Source organism: Oncorhynchus clarkii, chromosome 10 (assembly GCF_045791955.1).
Source record: "Oncorhynchus clarkii lewisi isolate Uvic-CL-2024 chromosome 10, UVic_Ocla_1.0, whole genome shotgun sequence".
Classification (NCBI taxonomy): Eukaryota; Metazoa; Chordata; class Actinopteri; order Salmoniformes; family Salmonidae; genus Oncorhynchus; species Oncorhynchus clarkii.
In genome coordinates, this window is record NC_092156.1 from 42,721,318 (window position 1) to 42,745,925 (window position 24,608).

General features: G+C 41.6%; 1 protein-coding gene across 2 annotated transcripts in view; it reads left to right on the forward strand.

The window, feature by feature from the left end:
• The window catches only part of LOC139419565 (gamma-aminobutyric acid receptor subunit alpha-3-like), an 86,178-nt gene that overhangs the window by 37,604 nt on the left and 23,966 nt on the right, over positions 1–24,608 (forward strand). For both annotated transcript variants that reach the window (XM_071169535.1, XM_071169536.1), the window contains one exon: positions 15,488–15,570. In XM_071169535.1, the coding sequence (XP_071025636.1) occupies positions 15,488–15,570 (83 nt within the window). The remainder of the gene's footprint in view (positions 1–15,487; positions 15,571–24,608) is intronic.

Below are 24,608 nucleotides of genomic sequence, written 5' to 3' on the forward strand. Positions count from 1 at the left end.
TGTTCCAATCTGTAATCATGTAGTGAAGCAATGAATGTGTGCATAGCTACAATTAAGTCACATCTGTCTATTTAGATGATCAGTCCAAGGGCCCTTGTCATTTTTGCCAAGGATAATGTCCATTTTAACAATGTTGATGTTGATGATGATGGTTTTGATGGGGCTAAAATATGTGTCGGTTCCTTTTTGTAATTTATCACTACCATGCATTCTTTATTTTGTTGTTCGAACTTACAAAAAGTAGAGAGGAGACGATAACGATGCAGCTGCAACCCCATGAGCAGCCAGTCGCCGTTGTCACGTTTCTGCAGATGTGCACGTGTAATGGATGTGCTTGAGGGAGCTCCATACATTATGGAGGATAGCCTGAGCTGACAGCATGGGGAACACACTTACAGCCCACATGCTGCAGGTATCACATAACAGTACCAGACAAAAGTTTGGACACACCTACTCATTCAAGGGTTTTTCTAGATTTGTACTATTTTCTACAATGTAGAATAATAGTGAATACATCAAAACTATGAAATAACACATGGAATCATATACTAACCAAAAAACTGTTAATCAAATCAAATGATATTTTATATTTGAGATTCTTCAAAGTAGCCATCCTTTGCCTTGATGACAGCTTTGCACACTCTTGGCATTCTCTCAACCAGCTTCACCTGGAATGATTTTCCAACAGTCTTGAAGGAGTTCCCACATAGTATGCTGAGCACCTGTTGTCTGCTTTTCCTTCACTCTGCGGTTCAACTCATTCCAAACCATCTCAATTGGGTTGGGGTCTGATGATAGTGAAGGCCAGGTCATCTGATGCAGCACTCCATAACTCTCCTTCTTGGTCAAATAGCCCTTACACAGTTTGGAGCTGTGTTGGGTCATTGTCCTGTTGATAAACAAATTGATAGTCCCCACTAAGCGCAAACCAGATGGGATGGCGTGTTTCTGCAGAATGCTATGGTAGCCATGCTGGTTAAGTGTGCCTTGAATTCTAAATCAATCACATGACCGTGTGGGAACCACACATGCAGAGATCATTCAACTACTCTGTGTCTCACAAAGACACAGCTGTTGGAATCAAAAATCTAAAATTTGGAGTCATCTGACCAAAGGACATATTTCCACCGGTCTAATATCCATTGCTCGTGTTTCTTGGCCCAAGCAAGTCTCTTCTTCTTATCGGTGTCCTTTAGTAGTGGTTTCTTTGCTAGAATTAGACAATGAAGGCCTGATTCACACAGTCTCCTCTGAACAGTTGATGTTGAGATGTGTCTGTTACTTGAACTCTGTGAAGCATTTATTTGGGCTGCAATCTGAGGTGCAGTTAACTCTAATGAACTTATCCTCTAAAAAAGAGGTAACTCTGGGTCTTTCTTTCCTGTGGCGGTCCTCATGAGAGTCAGTTTCATCCTAGCGCTTGATGGTTTTTGCGACTGCACTTGAAGAAACTTTAAAAGTTCTTGAAACGTTCCGGATTGACTGACCTTCATATCTTGAAGTAATGATGTACTCTCATTTCTCTTTGCTTATTTGAGCTGTTCTTGACATAATATGGACTTAGTCTTTTACTAAATAAGGCTATCTTCTGTATACCACCCCTACCTTGTCACAAAACAATTGATTGGCACAAACGAAGGAAAGAAATTCTACAAATTTAACAAGGCACACCTGTTAATTGAAATGCATTGCAGGTGACTACCTCATGAAGCTGGTTGAGAGCATGAGAAGATTGTGCAAAGCTGTCATCAAGGCAAAGGGTGAAAAATATTTGTTTAACACTTTTTTGGTTACTACATGATTCCATATGTGATAATTCATAGTTTTGATGTATTTGCTATTATTCTACACTGTAGAATATAGTAAAAATAAAGAAAAACCCTTGAATGAGTAGGTGTGTCCAAACTTTTGACTGGTACTGTATGTTCCATGTTGACTGGATGGATTACGCTCCCTCTGGGAGACTGACACTTCATCTAGGGCCCTCTCACTGTTTCAAGGAGTACTTTTTCCTTAGGAGTTTCTTGACATATGCAGATTGAGTTCTGTGGATTTCTTACTAAATGAAAAAGTACAGTCACTCGTTCATCTGCCTTCAAGTATATAATGACCATCGTCAATATATTTTGCACCTAATGCCCTCAAATTCTGTCACGCCCTGGCCGTAGAGAGGCTTTTATTATCTATTTTGGCTTGGCCAGGGTGTGACTAGGGTGGGCATTCTAGTTTCTTTATTTCTATGTTTTGACGGGTATGGTTCTATATCAAGGACAGCTGTCTATCATTGTCTCTGATTGGGAAACATACTTAGGCAGCCTTTTCTCAGTGTTTTGTGGGTAGTTATTTTCTGTTTAGCTGCCTGACAGAACTGTGCGCTTTCACGTTTCCACTTTGTTATTTTGTTGCGGTGTTCAGTTTAATAAATATCATGAACGCCTACCACGCTGCACTTTGGTCTCCTTCTTCAACCCACGAGAGTCGTGACAAATTCTTATTTAAAATGTTGAAGGACAGAATTTCCTGAGAGTATAATGCAATTACCATCATTCTCTGTGCTTTTACATTTTTCCTCAATATTTTACTGTGAATTTTAAAAATGTATTACACAGTACATTATAGAGCCCTGTCAACACTTAATGGATACATTACATGAGATTCGTACAGCCCTTCTCGATGTTACTTGGCAAGGTATAAAAGGTATTCTCCCCCTCCCTATATACTGTACCTCCCTCCCGCACTCTCTAGGTTATTTTAAGTTCCCCTTGACCTCCCGGCGACATTCCCATCCAGCTCAGGCATCTAGTCACTGTAGTTTGTTAGCCTGGGATTTGCCCTGTGGTGGTATGCCCAGGAGCCCTGTTCAACCTGGCTCTTACTACCTGTCCCTGTCTCTGTCCCCTCCACAGCCCCTCAGCCCTCCCCTGGCCCTGGCCCAGCACTCGATATGGGGGCAGCAGCCGATAGGATTTAATTGCTCATTCAGAGCTATAACAGGTACTCGGTTTAGGTGCCTGTTGGCAAAGCCTTGTCACAGAGACAAAAGTTATGTCTTCACCATCTCAGACCAGACAGAAGAGGTGTTTAAGCTTGCTGACGTAATACACGTATGGAGATATACAGTTGAAGTCGGAGGTTTACATACACCTTAGCCAAATACATTTAAACGTTTTCACAATTCCTGACATTTAATCCTAGTAAAAATTCCCTGTCTTAGGTCAGTTAGGATCAGCACTTTATTTTAATGTGAAATGTCAGAATAATAGTAGAGAGAATTAGTTATTTCAGCTTTTATTTCTTTCATCACATTCCCAGTGGGTCAGAAGTTTACATACACTCAAATAGTATTTGGTAGCATTTCCTTTAAACTGTTTAACTTGGGTCAAACGTTTCAGGTAGCCTTCCACAAGCTTCCTACAATAAGTTGGGTGAATTTTGGCCCATTCCTCCTGACAGAGCTGGTGTAACTGAGTCAGGTTTGTAGACCTCCTTGCTCGCACACGCTTTTTCAGTTCTGCCCACAAAATTTATTTGGGATTGAGGTCAGGGCTTTGTGATGGCCACTCCAATACCTTGACTTTGTTGTCCTTAAGCCATTTTGCCACAACTTTGGATGTATGCTTGGGGTCATTGTCCATTTGGAAGACCCATTTGCGACCAAGCTTTAACTTCCTGACAGATGTCTTGAGATGTTGCTTCAATATATCCACATAATTTTTCTCTTCGTGATGCCATCTATTTTGTGAAGTGCACTTCCAGGTTATGTCGATGTAGGACTCGTTTTACTGTGGATATAGATACTTTTGTACCTGTTTCTTCCAGCATCTTCACAAGGTCCTTTGCTGTTGTTCTGGGATTGATTTGCACTTTTCGCACCAAAGGATGTTAATCTCTAGGAGACAGAACGTGTCTCCTTCCTGACGAGTATGATGGCTGCGTGGTCCCATGGTGTTTATACTTGCGTACTATTGTTTGTACAGATGAATGTGGTACCTTCAGGCGTTTGGACACTGCTCCCAAGGATGAACCAGACTTGTGGAGGTCTACAATTTGTTTCTGAAGTCTTGGCTGATTTCTTTTGATTTTGCCATGATGTCAAGTAAAGAGGCACTGAGTTTGAAGGTAGGCCTTGAAATTAATCCACAGGTACACCTCCAATTGACTCAAATTATGTCAATTATTCTATCAGAAGCTTCTAAAACCATGACATCATTTTCTGGAATTTTCCAAGTTGTTTAAAGGCACAGTCAACATAGTGTATGTAAACGTCTGACCCACTGGAATTGTGATACAGTGAATTGTAATTGAAATAATCTGTCTGTAAAACAATTGTTGGAAAAATGACTTGTGTCATGCACAAAGTAGATGTCCTAACCGACTTGCCAAAATTATAGTATGTTAACAAACATTTTGTGGAGTGATTGAAAAACGAGTTTTAATGACTCAACCTAAGTGTATGTAAACTTCCGACTTCAACTGTAGCTATTAATTACTGTCTGTGAGTAATTGTTGCACATGGAGGTCCTAAGGTTACCTCTACAGTGCTGCCTTGGAATGTCAGATGGAATTGGAGGGCGGGTACTGTTTGTTGCCTCTCTCAGTGCGTGCCAGCTCCACACTTTGCAGTTATCCCTGTTGATTTAGCCACTTGCAATTGACACCTCACCAGGGTCAGCAGTATGAAGCGGTAGCCAGGCGGGGACGGGGGGTTTGTAACAGGCATTATCACTCCGGCCTTCCTGCCATCTGCTCCTTCTCTACTGAGTGCAAGGGTTCAGAAAGGGTTCAGAAAGGGTTCAGAAAGGGTTCAGAAAGGAATCAGAAAGGGTTCAGAAAGGGTTCAGAAAGGAATCAGAAAGGGCTCAGAAAGGGTGAGTCATTAAAAGTAAAAGTTCAAGTACAAAGATTCAGCGCATGGTTTAAATAATGTACAGAAATTGCATGATCAGAAAAGTATTGTAGGGAAGGAAGTGGTGCATAACCAGAGACTGGGGCCTATAGCGTAGCTCCCAGCATATATCCTGTTATAGCCATAGATATGTTTTACTGCTTACTTTAAGTACTGTAAACAATATATTCCACTGGTTGTCTCATTAGGAACAATAGTAGTACTTGTATCTGAACCTAGTTAAAATGAGTATATCATATGAGATGAGAGAGGGAGAAATACAAAAAATAATTGCCTCTAACTAAACAAACCATGTTGGAATTGAAATACAAACACTGCTGATAATTGTGACGTGTTTTCTCCTCCGAAACAATTTGTGTGCATCCTTGTGAACGACTGACAACACAATCATGTAGTGCCAGATATCGCTGAGTCAGCTGGCTTCCAAGTAATGATTTTGTATCTACTCTTGTCCCGGGGGAGACAATTGTTTAATAGACATTTAAAGTGCCTTTTTACTGACGGCTTTTAAGGCAGTCCGCTGGCTGCTAGAATTCTCCTTTTAACAGCCTATAATAAGCATACATATGCTGAGAAGAAAGAAAGTACTTTATTGATTTCAGAGTGGAGTTTAGGGCCATACAAATAAAAATATTATTTTCTGTCTGACCTTCTCCCCTCTGTGTTTGCTGCATGTGATTGGATTAGGAGTTTTTGCGCTGGGTAAATACGGTAGTTCATCTTTTGTTTTCACACCGATTCAGGTTGAATTACTTTCTCGTACTCTAACTGATGTCAAGCATCTCTGGGTCCATAAAACAGATTCTCAGTGGCTTTTTCAAGTCCTGCAAAATGGCGAAAATAATATTAAACGCTGCTGCCATAGCATCCTCCTCCTAGGAGTGTTGTCTAATTGGAGCCCAGGGGTCCATTTTAATGATGTTTGTACACCGAAGCATAGAGCTCATGCATCCTATTTATGTTTCATAGTCACCATCACCAATAGGAGCAATGGACTCAGAAACACACAAGGACCCACTAAATGTTTCTGAACCTGTACAAGGGCATGTTCATTGAGACATGTGATGCGACAATATTGTGGCCAAAGAGCCAGGTAGAGCATTTAACCTTTACTTCAGTGGGCTAAATCAGGGTCAGTGTTTCTTGGTAGCCTTTAACAAATCTACTTTGAAACATAACTATACACCTCACACACATAGTTATGGGCTTTAAAAAAGAAGACACCTAGACCATGTCAGATATAGAGTTGAAACGTTCTCCATTTTGAGTTTTCATCCTAATATTACACTTTATATACAGTGCCTTGCGAAAGTATTCGGCCCCCTTGAACTTTGCGACCTTTTGCCACATTTCAGGCTACAAACATAAAGATATAAAACTGTATTTTTTTGTGAGGAATCAACAACAAGTGGGACACAATCATGAAGTGGAACGACATTTATTGGATATTTCAAACTTTTTTAACAAATCAAAAACTGAAAAATTGGGCGTGCAAAATTATTCAGCCCTTAAGTTAATACTTTGTAGCGCCACCTTTTGCTGCGATTACAGCTGTAAGTCGCTTGGGGTATGTCTCTATCAGTTTTGCACATCGAGAGACTGACATTTTTTCCCATTCCTCCTTGCAAAACAGGTCGAGCTCAGTGAGGTTGGATGGAGAGCATTTGTGAACAGCAGTTTTCAGTTCTTTCCACAGATTCTCGATTGGATTCAGGTCTGGACTTTGACTTGGCCATTCTAACACCTGGATATGTTTACTTTTGAACCATTCCATTGTAGATTTTGCTTTATGTTTTGGATCATTGTCTTGTTGGATGACAAATCTCCGTTCCAGTCTCAGGTCTTTTGCAGACTCCATCAGGTTTTCTTCCAGAATGGTCCTGTATTTGGCTCCATCCATCTTCCCATCAATTTTAACCATCTTCCCTGTCCCTGCTGAAGAAAAGCAGGCCCAAACCATGATGCTGCCACCACCATGTTTGACAGTGGGGATGGTGTGTTCAGCTGTGTTGCTTTTACGCCAAACATAACGTTTTGCATTGTTGCCAAAAAGTTCAATTTTGGTTTCATCTGACCAGAGCACCTTCTTCCACATGTTTGGTGTGTCTCCCAGGTGGCTTGTGGCAAACTTTAAACAACACTTTTTATGGATATCTTTAAGAAATGGCTTTCTTCTTGCCACTCTTCCATAAAGGCCAGATTTGTGCAATATACGACTGATTGTTGTCCTATGGACAGAGTCTCCCACCTCAGCTGTAGATCTCTGCAGTTCATCCAGAGTGATCAGGGGCCTCTTGGCTGCATCTCTGATCAGTCTTCTCCTTGTATGAGCTGAAAGTTTAGAGGGACGGCCAGGTCTTGGTAGATTTGCAGTGGTCTGATACTCCTTCCATTTCAATATTATCGCTTGCACAGTGCTCCTTGGGATGTTTAAAGCTTGGGAAATCTTTTGTATCCAAATCCGGCTTTAAACTTCTTCACAACAGTATCTCGGACCTGCCTGGTGTGTTCCTTGTTCTTCATGATGCTCTCTGCGCTTTTAACGGACCTCTGAGACTATCACAGTGCAGGTGCATTTATACGGAGACTTGATTACACACAAGTGGATTGTATTTATCATCATTAGTCATTTAGGTCAACATTGGATCATTCAGAGATCCTCACTGAACTTCTGGAGAGAGTTTGCTGCACTGAAAGTAAAGGGGCTGAATAAAAAGTTTGAAATATCCAATAAATGTCGTTCCACTTCATGATTGTGTCCCACTTGTTGTTGATTCTTCACAAAAAAATACAGGTTTATATCTTTATGTTTGAAGCCTGAAATGTGGCAAAAGGTCGCAAAGTTCAAGGGGGCCGAATACTTTCGCAAGGCACTGTACATCACAGAAGACTGAAATATAACAAAACCGTTTGACATGGAAACGCCAGATTTTCTGCGGATTATAAAAAATGTTTGTTAATTATGAAACTATGAAAAATATTACTAACATTCCACCCATGAGGCCACTAGAGGGTGATTTGGCCAATTGACTGCAGAAAAGGGCTACATAGAGAGGAACAGTGACAGGAGGCTTTGGCTTGGCTGCTGCAGTACAGCTTTGCTGCTTGAATGTGTAACCTTGACACAGATGGAAATAGTCAAACTCAACTGTCTCTACTGTGTTCCAGCCTGCCTTCTGATTGACACACCTCCGGACGTTTATTGGGATATTAGTAGGAGCTAATGAGGTCATTCAGGGAGGGGAGCGCTGGGCATGGAGGACATGGGATGGGGAGGGTTGGTTCCCACGTCGCCACTCATTTGGCCACAGCGGTGACTGACACATATTGTAACGGGACATTTCACGCTTTGTTAGCTGCTCGGCCACCTCATAATTAGGGTGGCATGTGCTCGAGCTCAGCTCAGCCTGATTTTAGATTCTCAAGATACTAAAAAGATCATCAAGGAGCTTTTTGTTCTGATCACTTCTGTTTTTTTTTGTTGCCGTTGGTTTAAATCAAATTGTATTGTTAACTCACGTACACATACACTGACTGTACAAAACATTAGCAACACCTTCCTAATATTGAGTTGCACCCCTTTTTGCCCTCAGAACAGCCTTGTGAGAGGTGGTGGCCCGTGTCGGCGGCTCTATGTTTTCCTCAAAGCGTGCGAAGAAGGTGTTTAACTTTTCCAGGAGCGAGGCATTGGTGTCCCTTTATAATCTGTGATTGTCTGGAGTCTCTGGCACCTACGGTCGTCTTGTGTCTGAGCTGTTGAATTACGACTCACTTTGTCCCTGTACTGTCGATTTGCCTCTTTGACTGCCTTACAGAGGGCATAGCTGGTCTGTTTGTACACGTCCATGTTCCCAGTCACTTTGCAGAGGTTAAATGTGACACTTTGCGATTTCAGTATTGTGCGGATGCTCCCATCTATCCACAGTTTTTGGTGGTCCAGAGTTCTCGATGTGCGAGTAGAACAGGAGATGTGTTGATATAATTTTGGTAGTGTTTTCCTCAGATTTCCTTTATTAAAGTCCCCAGCTACAGTAATTGCAGCCTCAAGATATGCGGTTTCCAGTTTGCACAAAGTCCTGTGTAGCTCCTTGAGAAAATTCTCTAGGGAGGTATTGCGGTTGGCATTGGATGGTGAGGTATTCCAGATCGGGAGAACAAAAGGACTGGAGTTCCTATACGTTACCACAATCACACCATGAGTAATTTATCATGAAACATACACCACCACCTTTCCTTTTCCCGGAGAGTTTCTGTCCGCTGGCTGAATGGACGGGGACAGTATATCCAGAGAAAGCCAAGATTCCGTAAAACAAAGTATGATACAGTCCCTGATGTCTCTCTGGAAGGAGATCCTCGCCTTGGCTAATCTAATTTATTGTCCAGAGACTGAGTGTAAGCGAGTAATATACTCTGAACCGGTGGATGGTATGCATGCCTCCTGAGTCTGACTAGGAGCCCAGACCTTATTCCTCTTCTCCGGTGACTGCATCTTGGAGCAGCCCCCAGGATGAATGGAATTGCCTGGGTGAGTTCAAATAAAGGACCCATTTCAGGAAAGTCAAATTTATTGTCTAAATCCTGGTGAGTGACCGCCGATCTAATATCCAAAAGTTGTTTTCGGCTGTAGGTAATAATGCAAGAAACGTTCTGAGTCAACAAAGAATTAATACAAAGTTGGCAAGGAGCTAGAAACATGGCGACCATGTCTGTTGGCGCCATCTTTTAAGTATTAACTGGAAAGTTATGCCCTATAAGAGGGAGGCTGGGATGTTTTCTCTGCTCTCAATATCATCTTTTTACCTTGCTGTGTAATTTATGTGAGGAAACGTACCAGCTGAGCCAATGATACTTGTAAAGCTTTGTCTTAAAACCATCCAGAAACTCTACTATAGTTCAACAGAATACTGTGAGTCTGAAGTCATCTCTAGTTTGAATCTCTTTTCTAAACACTGATACAGAGAGCTATTTTGGGTGGCCTTTTGCTCTGGCCTTTTGCTCCTGTTCAGAGTAGTCGGTTGTGAAGAGGGCTGATGTGAACACTTGCAGTTCACCAGAGCTGACAATAGTTACGGAATAGACTCTGTTCATTCAGGGCTTCATGTCCCTGCAAGTCATGTCAGCATGAGCTTGTTATACCACTGGCCAGAAGAAAACGGTTTCCTCTTTTAGACATCTGGTTGTATAACTGTACAAAATGTGTTTTATATGTTCTCCAGTGTACAACATGTTCAAGGGCATGAATTGCAATAACATTTCCTGAGAATTTTGGTTTTAATGGGTTAATAAAGTCGTCTTGTGTTCTTCCTCTGGTCTCCAGTACAGAAAGGTAATCATGGCAGAGAGAGCAAAGCATTTATGTTTTCAATGAAGCACAATAGTAAAGGACAATCATGTTGCTAAAGTGGACAAAAAATACAGCCCTATCTCAGGTTTCTAGGCAACCAGGCCCTGACGCACACCAACACAATTACATAGGAGCTCTTTGAGCTAGCCGGCCATTAGGCCTACCTACCCTACCCTTGCTGAGACTGGATCCTGTGTTCGCAGTCGGGGTTGTATGTTAATTACCACCATAGTTACCACCATAATGCTTTACAGCTACCTCTCTATTTCAGTATGCATATTCCATAATATGATGTCGCCTAATGTAGCAGTACATTAATTGTGGGGTACGAGAGTAGTACTGTGCGATTCAGAGCGTTTCTGCAAGTCATTGTTGATAACGGTAATTACGGAGATTTTCTCTTTTAGCTAATTGCCGTGTGTTGTTAAAACTGTGAGAGCTTGTGATCTAGACACACCCCAGCACCACCAGGCATCAGAACCCATGGAATAGCACTGTGGTAAAAAATATATATACTTGTCTGGAGAGTAATATTGTGAGCCTTGACTGCAGCTTTAAAGCCAAGAGAAGAACTGTAAAAATGTAATGGCTTCAGCAGAAATTACACTCTGGTTATGTATACTCTGGGGCAGAATATTTAGGATATGTTGACCTTGATAAAAGGTCAATTCTCCATTCTGCTGCATTTGACCGGTTGAATGTCACCTTGACAGATGACAGCCTTCCATATAACTTCATAGCTTGTTTATATTCCACCTCTTTCTTGTCCACCCCCCTCCTCCTCCTCCTCTCCCAAGGGTGTCTTCCTTAAGGGGAGATGGAGTAGGTGGGGTATGGTTCTCCCCCAATTTAGGAGAAGGTGTCATCATTAGAGTAGCGTATGTTCTCACCAGGGATTCCCAACCAGGAGAGGGATACTCATTGATCATGATCCAGAGTCCCCAAATATGGTGATAAGTGTGATGAACGAGCCGCCCTGGACCTGACAGTAGATTTCTCACTCATCACACGGAGGAGGAAGAGGCGGAGGTATATGTCTCTCAGCGCCAGGCAAAGGTCCAGTGTCAGCATGTGACTTGACCATTTGTTCTCTGTGAGGTGTATATGTCAAGGTGAAACCTTATTATTACAAAGAGAGCGGAAGTGATAGATTGACAGGCTGACAGGCTGAGTCTGAAAGTCCTCCAGAAGCTGGGAATCAGCCAAACAGACCACTAGCTAGAAAGTTCCATCAATACAGACTCATCTACTCCACCGGACAGATTACAGTGTATAATGGGAGAAGTTTTCAGGAGCTGGTGAGGTATGGAGGAGAACTTTAAAATAAAGGGGGGTTGGGGTAGGTGGAGTGGAACACACAGCTCTTTCTAAGGCCCCCCTGGAGCTCCGACAGAGACAAGGTACTACAGGTTCTGGCGATGGCACTGCGATCGATGCAGCTGTTTTTTCGGGAGGTGGAGGCGGAAACCGGAGAAAGAGAGGTTGGCCCCGTGAGGCCATTTTTGCTGTGGTTCCCCGGGCTGACAGTCGCGTGCGCACGCGCACACACACACACACACACACACACACACATACACACACACACAGGAAGGACATTAATTAACGTCAGCAGTAGTGTTCTTCTTCATCCAAGTGCAGTTATTTTGCAAGGCCAAGAACATCATAACCATTAGGCTTGAAGATTACCCAGGAGGTAAAATGCTTTATCTCATTAAACACTTAAGAGTGGTGGTACGATGTAGACTTTGTAAAATATTGCTGACATCTTGATGGCGGGGGGGGGGGTGGGTCTAAGGGCCATTGCTCAACATCACAGCAGTGCTCAACTAGACTCTAGTGTAAATATGTATTTACTCAACAAGATGTCTTACCATGCAGGCTCTGAGTTTCTTTGGTCAAGGGGTTAATTGAAAGATTGAACCGCTGCATTTTAGTGAAAGTGAAGAGGACACAAAATAGAAATCAATGGGTTTTATGGTTTTAACAATGTTGGGGAATACATTGGAGCTGTGCTGTGTTGATCTATTGCTACCATTATGGAGGTGGTGAAAAAATATGTTGTTGTTATTCTCAGGGTTACTATTTCCCAGAATGCATTTCTGCATATTGTATTCCAAAAGCAAATGACAGTACAAAACAAGAATATCTCAATTCCAAATATACTGTAGGTAACTGGAAAAATAAAGGAATCACTTGAGTAAATGAGGGATACAAAGTACAGTTGAAGTCGGAAGTTTACATACACATTAGCCAAGTACATTTAAACTCGGTTTTTCACAATTCCTGACATTTAATCCTGGTAAAAAATTCCTTGTCTTAGGTCAGTTAGGATCACCACTTTATTTTAAGAATGTGTAATGTCAGAATAATAGTAGAGAGAATTATTTATTTCAGCTTTAATTTCTTTCATCACATTCCCAGGGGGTCAGAAGTTAACATACACTCAATTAGTATTTGGTAGCATTGCCTTTTAAATTGTTTAACTTGGGTCAAACGTTTCAGGTAGCCTTCCACAAGCTTCCCACAATAGGTTGGGTGAATTTTGGCCCATTCCTCCTGACAGAGCTGGTGTAACTGAGTCAGGTTTATAGGCCTCCTTGCTCGCACACGCTTTTTCAGTTCTGCCCACAAATATTCTATTGGATTGAGGTCAGGGCTTTGTGATGGCCACTCCAATACCTTGACTTTGTTGTCCTTAAGCCATTTTGCCACAACTTTGGATGTATGCTTGGTATCATTGTCCATTTGGAAGACCCATTTGCAACCAAGCTTTAACTTCCTGTCTGAGATCTTGAGATGTTGCTTCAATATATCCACATACATTTCCTCCTCGTGATGCCATCTATTTTGTGAAGTGCACCAGTCCCTCCTGGAGCAAAGCACCCCCACAACATGATGCTGCCACCTCCGTGCTTTACGGTTGGGATGGTGTTCTTCGGCTTGCAAGCCTCCTCCAAACATAACGATGGTCATTATGCCAAACAGTTCTATTTTTGTTTCATCAGACCAGAGGACATTTCTCCAAAAAGTACAATCTTTGTCCCCATGTGCAGTTGTAAACCATAATCTGGCTTTTTTTTTATGGCGGTTTTGGCGGTTTTTTTAGCAGTGGCTTCTTCCTTGCTGAGCGGCCTTTCAGGTTATGTCGATATAGGACTAATTTTACTGTGGATATAGATACTTTTGTTCCTGTTTCCTCCAGCGTCTTCACAAGGTCCTTTGCTGTTGTTCTGGGATTGATTTGCACTTTTTGCACCAAAGTACGTTCATCTCTAGGAGACAGAACGCGTCTACTTCCTGAGTGGTATGACAGCTGCGTGGTCCCATGGTGTTTATACTTGCGTACTATTGTTTGTACAGATGAACGTGGCACCTTCAGGTGTTTGGAAATTGCTCCCAAGGATGAACCAGACTTGTTGAGGTCTATGATGTCTTGGCTGATTTCTTTTGATTTTGCCATGATGTCAAGCAAAGAGGCACTGATTTTGAAGTTAGGCCTTGAAATTCATCCACAGGTACACCTTCAAGTGACTCAAATGATGTCAATTCGCCTATCAGAAGCATCTAAAGCCATAACATCCTTTTCTGGAATTTTCCAAGCTGTTTAAAGGCACAGTCAACCATATACCATGGCTGTCTCAGTCACCAGATCTCAACCCAATTGAACACTTATGGGAGATACTGCAGCAGTGCCTGAGACAGTGTTTTCCACCACCATCAACAAAACACCAATTGATGGAATTGCACTCTTCCAATAGAGTTCCAGACACTTGTATAATCTGTTCCAAGGTGCATTGAAGCTGTTCTGGCTCGTTATGGCCCAACGCCTTATTAAGACACTTTATGTTGGTGTTTCCTTTATTTGGGCAGTTACCTGTACATTTCTACACAAATGCCTATACTTATGTCACTGCTCAGGAAGAAGTATGTTCTGTTTCTTAGTCACCATGAGGCCCCATAAGGCTCATAGTTGTATTTCCACCACTGTCTAATGGAGGTCCCGGTAGAATGAACTATGGACCCAGATAGTGTCATTGACATGCCATTCTGAAGTAATGCTCAATGTCCACCATTATTAATGTCATGTGGAATGGCAAAAGGGACTTAGTAAGGAGAATGGTACAGTACTGGTTCTGTCGTTATGTGTTGTGAGATGTGATCTGCCAGGCAGATGCCAGTCTCCCCCCGTCGCTGCAGCTTGATTTGCAGAGCTCCCTCCATCAGGAGTGGAGTAGGTGATGTGCCGAGGATCAGCGGGTCAATATCTAATCAACTGGATGAGGAGGCTACAGGAGACCACATAGCTCAGGGGACTAGCTGACTGTCTGGCTGCTCCACAGGTCTGCAGAGCTGTCTGTCTGGCTGGCCCTGGCCTTAGTAGTGGTGGGGGGAGTGGGAGTTTTGAGCTATGCTGATGGGAAAACTGACAAATCACTGGCTACCAAGACATACTGTAGTAGCCGTCAACAGGCACATTGATGGCTAGACGCACTACAGTATGTGACTGCACATGCTGACTGTTCCCCTCACTCACATCAACCCCCCCCCCCTTCCTCTATTCTCCTTTCAACAAAACCCACATGTCAGGGAAGTCTCAGAACAGCAGATTATCTCTGGCAAACCATAATATGAATTATTTAGGTTGGTGCTTATTTCTGTTTCACACGTGTAAATATGCCTGTGTGAACTGGAAATGTGTTTTTTACATATCCCAACTCCCCTTGAGAGGCAACTAGGGTAATTAGAGTTAAGTGCCTTGCTCAAGGGCACATCAACAGATTTTTCCCTTTGTCAACTCGTGGATTCAAACTAACAACCTTTAGGTCACTGGCCCAACGCTCTAACCTCTAGGCTACCTGCCACCCCTATTCCCCTGCCATTGGGGGCAGGACAACCTTGGGTGACCCAAAGGAGGTGTATGCTTACTGTATTCAGATACAGAGGAAAATGACTAAGGCCCTGTCATTCATGTTTCTATTGAAGCTCTGCGTGACAGGTTGAGAGACTAAGAATGATGCAGAATGGTTTGCAGTAAAAGTTATTGAAGTGGGCGTCCAGTGTCGAGCCACTGCTTTGGCCTTTAGAATGATACTGAACAGGATCTGGCAAATTAAAAGGATGTCTCAACACATAAAGCTTTAACGTACAGAATGTGTTGGTGCCATGTGACAGGTGTCATGGAGTGTTTAAGGCCTGTCACTAACATGTATTTGTTGTTTTTCTCCCTCTCTGACCAGGCTGACCATACATGCTGAGTGTCCCATGCACTTGGAGGATTTCCCCATGGATACACACGCCTGTCCTCTGAAGTTTGGAAGCTGTAAGTCTCTCTAGATACACATCTGTATCAGGTCCACATAGCTGACATCACAGAAATGGAGGTCATAGATCAAATCGGACATCTACGTGTAAAGTAAGGGTCCGTTGTTCTTCGCCAACTTGCCATGGACCGTGTGAATTGCATGTAACGTTCACGTATAATAGAGGCCTTTACCATCCGTTCTATCTCCATCCCTGTCACTCTCCTCCTCAACCAGAGACTCATATGTTTCACCGTGTATAGAACAGGGAGATGTTATTTTACAAGTTAATGATCCAAGATAATAACAACTCTGCCATTCTTAAAAGTCAGAGTGATGTGGTCAGGACATTGTGAATTAAACCGCATCCGGCCAATACTACAAAAGGAGTCCTTTCAGGGCCGTTTTTTCCGTCAGCAAACAGGTCTCTTATTGGCAGACTCACAGTGCTCCCTTCGGCACGGCTCCTCCTCTAATCTGTATCTACAGTTGAAGTCGTAAGTATACATACACTTAGGTTGGAGTCATTAAAACTCATTTTTCAACCACTCCACACATTTCTTGTTAACAAACTATAGTTCTGAGGGCGGAGCTATCATGTCGGAGTGAACGGCTGTGTGTGAGAGGCTCCTGCAACTTTTTTGCGAAATAATCTAACTTAACCTACTTTATGGCACTTTTTACAACAAACGTTTATTTCTAATACAATATTGTAACTCTCTATGTGAAAATGCAGATAAGCAACCAAAGGACAATACATCCACAGCGGAGGCCTACTCCCCACTAAACAACGAGACAGACATGGCGGAAGGCACAGGCAACTACGTGACACTCACAGAACTTACCCGGGCTTTGGGGGAGCTACGTGTTGCTTTAGCTGGGGATCTTAAGGCTACTATTGCTGAACTGGACACCGAAATCGAGAGCACCATTCAAACGATCGCTTCGCAGGGCCAGAGTATTGTGGACCTTGAGAAGGCTTCTGAATTCAACGCTGGTCTGATCGACGAGTTAGAGAAGCTATGCACGTCATTGCTGGATAGTGTGCAGAGGCTTTCTGTGAAAGTGGTCGACCTGGAGGGCCGATCCAGACGTAATAACCTTTGCGTTGTTGGTCTGGCTAAGCTATTGAAGGATGCAATGGGATCGGATGTTTTGGCTTCGGATCCCCAGCTGGACCGTGCACATCGCTCCCTTGTCCCAGTGCCTGGACCGGGCCAACGTCCTTGCCCAGTAATCATCTGTTGTCACAGTTTCAAGACCAAGGATCTTATCCTGCACGAAGTTCGAATGAGGGGCAACCTGTTACATAAAGGGCACCCCTTCCGTGTCTATGAGGATTATTTTGTTTCGTTATTTATTGCTTGCAGGGGACTGGGGGTGATGGTTGGGAAGGGGCAGACGCAGACACCTGGTTAGCAAGTTGATGTTTTGTGCCGTTCTGCCTTTGTCTAGCCGTGGGCCGCTCTCCCGACTAGAGTCCCACCAGCCCTCTGTAGTGCTTGTGTCTGTGTAGGTGTACACATAATTATTATTTGTACTTTATTATTATTTTTATTATTATTTTCTCTTAGCATTTTAGTATTATGTATGTGTATATTTTAAATTAGTGTAGATTATTATTCTGGGGTATGAATGTGTGTGTGTGTGTGTGTGTGTGTGTGTGTGTGTGTGTGTGTGTTTTTTTTTTAAATATATATTTTTATATATGTATTTTTTTTGTATGTGTGTGTGTATACAGTATGTATGGATTTGGCTAAATTAATCTTGAAAAATTAATCTTTAAAATCGTAATCTTTAAAAAAATATATATATTTATTTTATTTTATTTTATTTTTTGTTGTTGATTGGGGGGGGGGGGGGGGGGGGTACGTTTAATTTAGCAAAATCCTTGTTCCGATCTCCTAACCCACAATATGTAAATATACTGCTATATATGTCAGTTGCTGATGGTTTATGTTTAGACCGGCATTGCTTAGCAATATAATCTTGTGATGCTATATGTTGCTTATTAACTCAGGGATTGACCCAAGATGGCCCTTAAATGCGCAATATTTTTAAGTTGCAACTTATTCTGTTTAGATTTATTAGATGCTTATTGAACACTTAATTCGCGGGAGCCTCCTCAGTTCATATGTTAGTAGAAGTTCTAGGATAGTGACAGGTGAACGTATAGTTGGGATTTTATTTTTGTTTTACATTTTGGAATGTCAAGGGTTTAAACGAACCAATTAAGAGAGGCAAGGTCCTAGCCCACTTGAATACACTCTCGTCTGATATTATATTTTTGCAAGAAACCCATCTGAAAAATCATTCTCATAGCAGACTTAATTGTAGGTGGGTGGGGCAAGTGTATCACTCTAACTTCTCTGCCAAAACAAGAGGCACAGCGATTCTGGTACGGAAAGAAATTCCCTTTCTACATACAGTGTGGCAAAAAAGTATTTAGTCATCCACCAATTGTGCAAGTTCTCCCACTTAACAATATGAGAGAGGCCTGTAATGTTCATCATAGGTACACTTCAACTATGACAGAGAAAATTAGAAAAAATATTCAGAAAATCACATTGTAAGATTTTTCATTAATTTATTTGCAAATTATGGTGGAAAATAAGTATTTGGTCACCTACAAACAAGCAAGATTTCTGGCTCTCACAGACCTGTAACTTCTTCTTTAAGAGGCTCCTCTGTGCTCCACTCGTTACCTGTATTAATGGCACCTGTTTGAACGTGTTATCAGTATAAAAGACACCTGTCCACAACCTCAAACACTTTTTTGCCCCACTGTAAAACCACTATTGCGGATAAAGAGGGTCGTTATGTGATCGTAATAGGAGAGATCCACTCTACGTCAGTAACTCTACTAAATATCTATGGGCCAAACATTGATGACCCCTCTTTTTTTAAAAGAGTCCATGCCCTGATTCCAGATATCTCCCATACTAACCTGGTCATTGGAGGGGACCTTAACTGTGTGCTAGACCAATGTTTGGATAGATCCTCTACCCGGCGAACCCCTACCCCCTATTCAAGCGAATTCTTGAAAACTTATTTGATATATGGAGGATCGCTAACCCTACCGGTAGGGAATACTCCTTTTACTCTCATGTTCACAGTGTTTATACTCAAATGGACTACTTTTTGGTTGATGCTAATCTACTCCCCTATACCTGTAATGTGAGGTATCGTGATATTATAATCTCAGACCACAGTCCACTCACCTTCTCCCTGAGATTGGTTGACATCGTACCAAACGAGAGGGTCTGGAGGTTGAATCCTCAGCTTCTCACAGAACCAACGTTCTGTGAACATCTTAAAGACCAAATTACATTTTTATTTGATACCAACGACAACACAGAGACTTCCCCAGCATTATTGTGGGAAACACTGAAGGCTTATCTGAGAGGCTCTATCATCTCCTTACTCCTGCCAGGAGTAGGCAAAACAGAGGAAAACTGGCAGAACTGGAGGGACAAATTCACTTACTGGATAGAGAGAATGCTAGCCATCCATCTATGGAGAAACATAAAAAATTACCTTGAATATAATCAGATTCTCTCAGCTAAAATTGCTAAATCTTTTCTCTATGCCAAGCAAAAATATTTTGAGTTTGGTGACAAACCACACAAATTACTCGCCAGACAACTTCGAAAAAATGTGAGTGACCGAATGATTCACAAAGTTAAATCTGCATCTGGGGAATTACTCTCTTCCCCCAAAGACATCAATGACAGATTCCGTCAGTTTTATGAGACTCTATATACATCTAAAGCGGATCCTAACCCGTTAATTATGCTAAATGTTTTGGAGGACTGCCCTGATCCAGGAAGATTCTAACTTCCTGAAAAAGGAAATATCTCTTAAAGAAATTCGAGAAACAATTAAATCTCTAAAGAGTGGCAAGACCTCGGGCCCAGATCGATACCCTGGTGAATTCTATAAAACATTCAGCAACATGCTCTCTCCCTACCTGCACAAAATGTTGGTTCAGGCCAATGAGGATGGAGCTCTCCTATCTACTTTGGATGAAGCATTCATTACAGTTATACATAAGAAGGGTAAAGATCCGGAAGAGGTAGGGTCATACAGACCAATATCTATCCTTAATTCAGACCAAAAGATTTTAGCAAAAACTATGGCTAAAGGCCACTCAGCAAGGAAGAAGCCACTGCTCCAAACCCGCCATAAAAAGCCAGACTACAGTTTGCAACTGCACATGGGGACAAAGATCATACTATTTGAAGAAATGTCCTCTGGTCTGATGAAACAAAAATAGAACTGTTTGGCTATAATGACCATCGTTATGTTTGGAGGAAAAAGGCGGAGGCTTGCAAGCTGAAGAACACCATCCCAACCATGAAGCACAGGGTTGGCAGCATCATGTTGTGGGGGTGCTTTGCTGCAGGAGGGACTGGTGCACTTCACAAAATAGATGGTATCATGAGGGGGGAACATTATGAGGATATATTGAAGCAAATGAGCCTTCCAAATGGACAATGACCCCAAGCATACTTCCAAAGTTGTGGCAAAATGGCTTAAGGACAGTAAACTCAAGGTATTGGAGTGGCCAACACAAAGCCCTGACCTCAAATCCATAGAAAAATTGTGGGCAGAACTGAAAAAGCATGTGCGAGCAAGGAGGCCTACAAACCTGACTCAGTTACACCAGCTCTATCAGGAAGAATGTGTCAAAATGCACCCAATTTATTGTGGGATGCTTGTGGAAGGCTACCTGATACGTTTGACCCAAGTTAGGCAATGCTACCAATTACTAATTGAGTGTATGTAAACTTCTGACCCACTGTGAATGTGATGAAAGAAAGAAATACTGAAAAAAATATTCTCTCTGCTATTATTCTGACATTTCACATTCTTAAAATAAAGTGGTGTTCCTAACTGACCTAAGACAAGGAATTTTTACTCAGATTAAATGTCAGGAATTGTGAAAAACTGAGTTTAATTGTATTTGGCTAAGGTGTATGTAAACTTCAGACTTCAACTGTATGTCAATGGAAATCCGCTGCAATGCCCAAGAACAATCATCTCCTTAGCGCAACGGCACATGGTTGGCATGTAATTAGCGGTCTTTGTTGAGGCCTGCCGTGTTACAGCACTTGCTCGCCCCACTCACCGCTATTATACATTTGATTTTATTTGGATCCCATTTAGCTTTAGCGGAAGCAGCAGCTACTCTTCCTAGTGTCCAGAAGAAACACAAAACATGACAAGTAACAAAACACTGATATACTGGTAGACATGGACAGTAAAATAGAAATAAAAAAAACAACGATATACAAAAATTATACACACTAGGGCTGACCCCATTTAGTTGACTGGTCAATTGTTTGGTCAATAGGCTGTTGGTTGACCAAGATTTATTTAGTCAAGCAGCCACATTTTTTTGTATTTTCTTCATGGTGCCTGTCTGATTCGTACCTGTCTCTTTGGACTAATCCATTACGGAGGCCACGGGGGTGGCGCAGTCCATCACTGTAAGACATGTGATACTGATATTCTATATGGTTATATTATGTAAAAATAAGAATTTCACTGTAGGATTGGCGCCTTTCCCTGTGTTGCTATGTGCATAATAGCAAAATGAACCAGCATACTGAGAGTGAGAACAATGCAGCAGAGGCAACAGAGACAAGGAAACAGCCCTTGCCTTAAGCCCTCTTCAAATGGGATTAGTTTTACTGGGGGTGGTCCGGTAATGTAATTACAGACTTGCTCAAATTTGTTGGTACCCTTACAACTCATTGAAATAATGCTTCATTCCTCCTGAAAAGTCATGAAATTAAAAGCTATTTTATCATGTATACTTGCATGCCTTTGGTATGTCATAGAATAAAGCAAAGAAGCTGTGAAAAGAGATTCATTATTGCTTATTCTACAAAGACATTCTAAATGGCCTGGACATATTTGTTGGTACCCTTTTAGAAAAGATAATAAATAATTGGATTATGGTGATATTTCAAACTAATTAGTTTCTTTAATTAGTATCACATATGCCTCCAATCTTGTAATCAGTCATTCAGCCTATTTAAATGGAGAAAAGTAGTCACTGTGCTGTTTGGTATCATTGTGTGCACCACACTGAACACGGACCAGAGAATGCAAAGGAGAGAGATGTCTGAGGAGATCAGAAAGACAATAATAGACAAGCATGGTAAAGGTAAAGGCTACAAGACCATCTCCAAGCAGCTTGATGTTCCTGTGACAACAGTTGCAAATATTATTAAGAAGTTTAAGGTCCAAGGAACTGTAGCCAACCTCCCTGGGTGCGGACGCAAGAGGAAAATCAACCCCAGATTGAACAGAAGGATAGTGTGAATGGTAGAAAAAGAACCAAGGATAACTGCCAAAGAGACACAAGCGGAACTCCAAGGTGAAGGCACGTCAGTTTCTGATCGGACCATTCGTCTCTTTTTGAGCGAAAGTGGGCTCCATGGAAGAAGACCCAGGGGGACTCCACTTTTGAAAGAAAACATAAAAGCTAGACTGGAATTTGCTAAAATGCATATTGACAAGCCACAATCCTTCTGGGAGAATGTCCTTTGGACAGATGAGTCAAAACTGGAGCTTTTTAGCAAGTTACAGCTCTATGTTCACAGACGAAGAAATGAAGCTTTCAAAGAAAAGAACACCATACCTACAGTGAAACATGGAGGAGGCTCGTTTCTGTTTTGGGGCTGCTATGCTGCACCTGGCACAGGGTGCCTTGAATCTGTGCAGGGCACAATGAAATCTCAAGACTATCAAGGCATTCTGGAGCGAAACGTACTGCCCAGTGTCAGAAAGCTCTATTTCAGTTACAGGTCATGGGTCCTCCAACAGGATAATGACTCAAAACACACAGCTAAAAGCACCCAAGAATGGATAAGAACAAAACATTGGACTATTCTGAAGTGGCCTTCTATGAGTCCTGATCTGAATCGAACATCAATGGAAAGAGCTGAAACTCCCATCAAACCTGAGACAGCTGGAGCAGTTTGCTCAGGAAGAGTGGGCCAAACTATCTGTTAATAGATCGCAAAGCAGCATACAACTGACCTAAACGTTTGGAAATGATAAGTTCACTTTCGCATGCAAAGCCTTAAAACGCATCTCAAGTGCAAGTGCACTGTTTAGCTCACATCTGAATATCCTAATGATTATGATCACACTCCCTCAATTAAAATATTATGGCGACACTATAGCAAATATGGTTTGGTATGGTTTAGAAACTTGGGAACCAAGCTCGAATTATCAGTGTAGCCATGTTATAGCCTGGACTTGTTGAAATATATTCACGCCTAGAAAAAAACCTCCAGACTTACGTCTTAACTGTCAAATTATAGAAAAAAGAAAGAACTACAGGGGGCAGTTTGGAACAAACTAATCCCCTCTGAATCATCCTCTGGAATAACGGATATTCTGGGGTAATAATTACATAAACAACGTTCTCTAGTAATATTAGTCCCGTGCGAATAGAGTTTAGCCTAATTGTCTAAGAAAGCAAACCCCAACTTAATTCGGTCTCAAATCAATAGCCTAACTGTTAAATGTGCCTGACTTTATAAATCATCAATATATATCTACATAAATAAAACAGATCTTGCTTCTGTTGCCTGTTTGAGTGTTTGTTTAATAGCCTACTGATTCTGTGAGCCCCAAGCCTCATGCAACGGCAAAATGTCAGACAAAGCAACTGCACAGATTTGGCTGTTTTTAATCTTTGCTATGCTGTAATAAAGGCTTTATACTTTTCCTCATTTAGAACAGACTGGGGTTACTTAAAATTATTCAGTGTTGTTTACTCTGTTCCAAACAGGCAGAAAAAGTATCTAACAGCACCTGTGTGTCACACATACTATGCCTGTACCTCTTGCTCCTGCTCCTATACCCTCCCTTTTTCTTGATCTCCTTCTTACTGATATTATTACAATTATTATTATGATCATTATAGTAATAAGTAATGTCGTTATCATTAGTGGGCTTTGTATAGTATCCTTCTGTTACTGCCATCGAGCTGTAGGCCTAAGAGCACATCCTGTTTTGTCTTAATACCATACCTTACTTAGGCCCATATTTCATTATATAGGCTACTGTATCAATCAATCATTCATTCGTTCATGCCATCACACAGCATATGAGACTTTCATGGTTTGAAATGCAATCAAGCATTTTAGTTTTAAAATTAAATAACAAAGCTTTGAATAATTAGCCTAAACTATAAATAAACCGCAATTCAGGAATGCATGCAATTGTTGTTTACACTGTTCCAAATGGTCAGAAAAAATATAGTTTTGTAATCTAACAGCAACTGTTGGGCACACATAATACTCAATGCTTGCTCCTACAGTATACCCTCCTTTTTCTGGATCTCCAGTAGTTTCCATAACTGACTTCCCCTTTACCTCCTTAGCAACCAGTAAACATTCGCTCATTTTGAGTTTCTTTTTTCACATCCTGCTTATCCATTTTGCTGTTGACATTATTGTGTTCGGACATTATTTATGTGATTAGGCTATAGGTCAGGCCCTATTGGTCACATGCATGCGATGCTTACATGTTTCACGTAAAGAGAGCAAGTGTTGACGGAATAGGGAATGTTCTTCCTAAACAATTGAGGGATTTTGGTAACAGAACATTTCAGTCAGAATAAGATAAGAAACTAAATGGCTGTAATGATGTGGTAGCTTCAGCACGGATAGCACAATCAACACTTGTTGTGGTACCTTTTCACTGCAGTAGGGAGGAGAGAGAGACAAGTGTGCCAGCCACACAGGCACTTGCTTTTTAACACAGTGTGACCATCGGGCTCTTTCTTGAGTCATTTGTTTGTCTTAATTATTTAATCGAACAGAGTGCTTAACCCTTGTGTTGTCTTTAGGGTCATCAATGACCCGCCACTGTTTAACAGCAGAGAAAAAAGCCTAAATTATATTTTTTCAATTTGAAATGTGATTACTTTTCCTAGAGTGACCTTAACATTAGAAAAAGTTAAACATCGCCTTTGTTCATATTTCTATGAAAGCTGTACACCACCAGGGTACAAAGATTGTCTTAGGGTCTA